The sequence below is a fragment of the Carlito syrichta genome, unplaced genomic scaffold (assembly GCF_000164805.1).
Source record: "Carlito syrichta isolate Samal-C Ts95f unplaced genomic scaffold, Tarsius_syrichta-2.0.1 Scaffold315224, whole genome shotgun sequence".
Taxonomy (NCBI): Eukaryota; Metazoa; Chordata; class Mammalia; order Primates; family Tarsiidae; genus Carlito; species Carlito syrichta.
This window is the reverse complement of record NW_007259320.1, coordinates 694,725-697,971: the sequence shown is the minus strand read 5'-3', so window position 1 is coordinate 697,971 and position 3,247 is coordinate 694,725. Positions and strand designations below refer to the sequence as shown.

The 3,247-nt window shown below is 46.6% G+C and overlaps 1 protein-coding gene across 1 annotated transcript in view; it reads left to right on the top strand.

The window, feature by feature from the left end:
- EFHB (EF-hand domain family member B) overlaps positions 1 to 1,050 on the top strand; it is a 59,099-nt gene extending 58,049 nt beyond the window's left edge. Inside the window, exon 14 of the mRNA XM_021706147.1 lies at positions 744 to 1,050. Within this exon, the coding sequence (XP_021561822.1) occupies positions 744 to 917 (174 nt within the window). The 3' untranslated portion in view covers positions 918 to 1,050. The remainder of the gene's footprint in view (positions 1 to 743) is intronic.
- The last annotated feature ends 2,197 nt before the right edge of the window (positions 1,051 to 3,247 follow it).

Below are 3,247 nucleotides of genomic sequence, written 5' to 3'. Positions count from 1 at the left end.
AAAAAAAAAAAAAAAATGATGAGACTCAACCTATCAGGTTTTGTTTTTAATTTTTAAATTCTTTTTGCTTGAATCTTCCTGTTTCTCTTAAAATCACTGGAAACACTTAAAGTAGAAAGCATTTTATATATTGGCTAGTATAGTTGAACACACCCTCATATTCATAATAACAAAATTATTCTGGAGCGGAGAGTACTGAAATTTTTCTATGTTCTCATTATATATATAATATATAATATTAATTTACATATAAAGAATAAAATAATTATATATTATATATGTACATATATAGATATATACAAACACATACAAAATAAAACACACACTGTATTTAGGATAAATATCCATAGTCCTATATATTACAAAGATATTTTTATTGATTTGGGTTTTTTTTGGAGCCAGAGTCTTACTCTGTTGCCCAGGCTGTAGTGCAGTGGCATGCTCACGGCCACCACAGCATCGACCTGCTGGGCTCAGGTGGTCCCTCTGCTTCAGCCTTCCAAGTAGCCAGAACTACAGGCGTGAATCACCACACTAGGCTAATTTTTGATTTATTGTAGAGATGAGGTCTCACTGGTTGCTCAGGCTGGTTTCAAACCCGTGGGCTCAGGCAATCCTCTCGTCTTGGCCTCCCCAAGTGCTGGGATGACAGGTGTGAGCCACACCTGTTATTTTAAAATATAAAATTTAAAACATGTAAATCTTGGTCTGATGTTCAGTGTTTTTTTTTTTTTTTTTTCTAGATTGCAGATATACTATGCCACATCGGGGTCAAGCTTTCTGAGGAAGAGTTCGAACACGCATGGAGACTTGCATCCAAAAAACACCACAGAGGAGAAGTTTGTGTTGAGAACATCAGGAATGTTCTGGATGAGCTGCGTCACGCAGAGCGGATCCAATGTAAAACGCCTGTGTGATATGCGTGGAGTCCACTCGGACAGAAGACTTGTGAAGCGTGCGTTCGTCTGGGATGCTCGCTCCATTCTGGCTTTAGAACCCTGTTGGAATTCAGTAGTTTCTGTGGCCAGACCCATGTGCCTGCGTGGGTTGCTAATAAATCAGATGTGGGGTTGTAACATCATTTTACTGTGTTCTGTGAGACACCCAGGAACTTGACCGGGGCGTGGAGCAACCCTCAGCCTTACCAAGAGCACCCTTCGGGATGATATCAGAGGTGTTGTCGGCCCGAGAATTCCATCCACTCTAGTTGGTTGTCTGAAATTTAAAGTCTGCTTTGTGTGAGGCCACATTCACAACATCTCACCTTTAACGTTTTCTTATGTATTCTCTTTTTTGAGTTGGAGTCTCACTCTTGTCACCCAGGCTGGAGTGCAGTGGCATGCTTACGGCCACTGCAGTCTTGACCTGCTGGGCTCAAGTGATCCTTCCGCCTCAGCCTTCCAAGTAGCTGGAACTACAGGCATGCGCCACCGGGCTCAGCTAGTTTTTGTGATTTATTGTAGAGATGAGTTCTCACCAAGTTACCCAGGCTGGTCTTGAACCCCTGGGCTCAGACAATCCTCTCGCCTCCGCCTCCCAAAGTGCTGGAATTACAGGCTGAGCCACCATGCCTTCTTATGTATATTCTTTTTTGGTGAAGTCAGATGGAACCGCAATTTCTGTCCCAGGTATTCAAAGGTGTGGTCATACCCCAAGGGGTTCGTGTGTAAGCAGTGGGCTGGACTAGAAAAACGAAGTTGTGCATGGAACTGCAGGTGAGAAAAAGAAAAAGGAAAAAACAACATTCTTTTCTTAACTTCCTTACATGTCCTCTTTTTTTTCATTAAAAAAATTACTTATCAGGCTGGGCATGGTGGCTCACGCTAAATCCCAGCACTTTGGGTGGCCGAGGTGGGAGGATCGCTTGAGCCCAGGAGCTTGGGACCAGCCTGGGCAAGATAGCAAGACCTCATCTCTACAAAAAAATCAAATAATTAGCCAGGCATGGTGGTGTGTGCCTGTAGTCCCAGCTACTCGGGAGGCTGAGGCAGAAGGATGGCTGGAGCCCAGGAGCTTGAGGCTGTGGTGAGCTATGATTGTGCCTCTGCACTCCAGCCTGGGTGACAGAGCAAGACTTTGCCTCAAACAAACATAAAAAAGTTGGGGCCTTTTAATAACAAAAAGGATGTTTGAGCTGAACTTTACCTCTTGCTGCCCAGAAGGTGCTAGACACAGAAATGCTCTCTTCTCCAGACCTACATTTTCTCCTTAGGTGCTTTTTGCCGGGTCCTGGCAACCTGCCATTGGCTGAGGCCACTGCCACCCACAGAGGACACTCCCTGCCGGAACTGAAATGTACAGTTAGTTGCAGCGGGCGGCACCTGGGGGCCCTTTCTGCCTATTGCCAGCCTACCAGCGTTGGCTGCCAGATGTCGGCTGGGCATGTCACCCAGGCCCTCCTGGGGTCTTCAGAAAAGCCATCTTTCCTCCTGTCTGAGCCATCAGAAACTCTTGAGTTTGTCTGTCTTTAGGTACGGCATCTCTGTTGTTCGCTGGATGTCATTTGCCTGTACGTCCTGTCACCTGAGAGACAGCTTTACCTGGTGACCCCAGCTGGTGGCCATCCTTGACCAGGGCTCAGAGAGATGCTGGTGGGCCAGGGGAGGCCAGAGAGCTTGTGCCACGCAGACCACGGGAGGGATGTGGCCACATGGCCGGATGCAGTGATCAGGATGCTGGGGATTCTTTTTCCAATCGGGCGTCAACATCCTGTGTTGTCCAGCTCTTACCTGTGGCTGTTTTAATAAAGTAAAAAAATAAACTGATTTCAATCAAGTTCTCTGCTTTAGTGATTTCTGACTCATCATTTAGTTTTTTTTCTACTATTTCCTACAAAACCCTGCCCTCAAAAAATTTTTTGTATTTTTTTTTTTGAGTTGGAGTCTCACTCACCAAGTTGCCCAGCTGGTCTCAAACCCGTGGGCTCAGGCAATCCTCTCACCTCAGCCTCCCGAAGTGCTGGGATTATAGGTGTGAGCCACTGCGCCTGGCCTGCTTCTGTGATTTCTTTTTTTTTTTTGAGTTGGAGTCTCACTCTGTTTGCCATACTGGAGTGCAGTGGCCACTCCCGGCCACCGCAGCCTCGACCTGCTGGTCTCTGGCGATCCTTCCGCCTCAGCCTTCCGAGTAGCCGGAATTACAGGCGCGCACTACTACGCCCAGCTCATTTTTGATTTATTGTAGAGAGGAGGTCTCGCCAAGTTGCCCAGGAGGGTCTCGAACCTGCGGGCTCAGGCAATCCACTCAC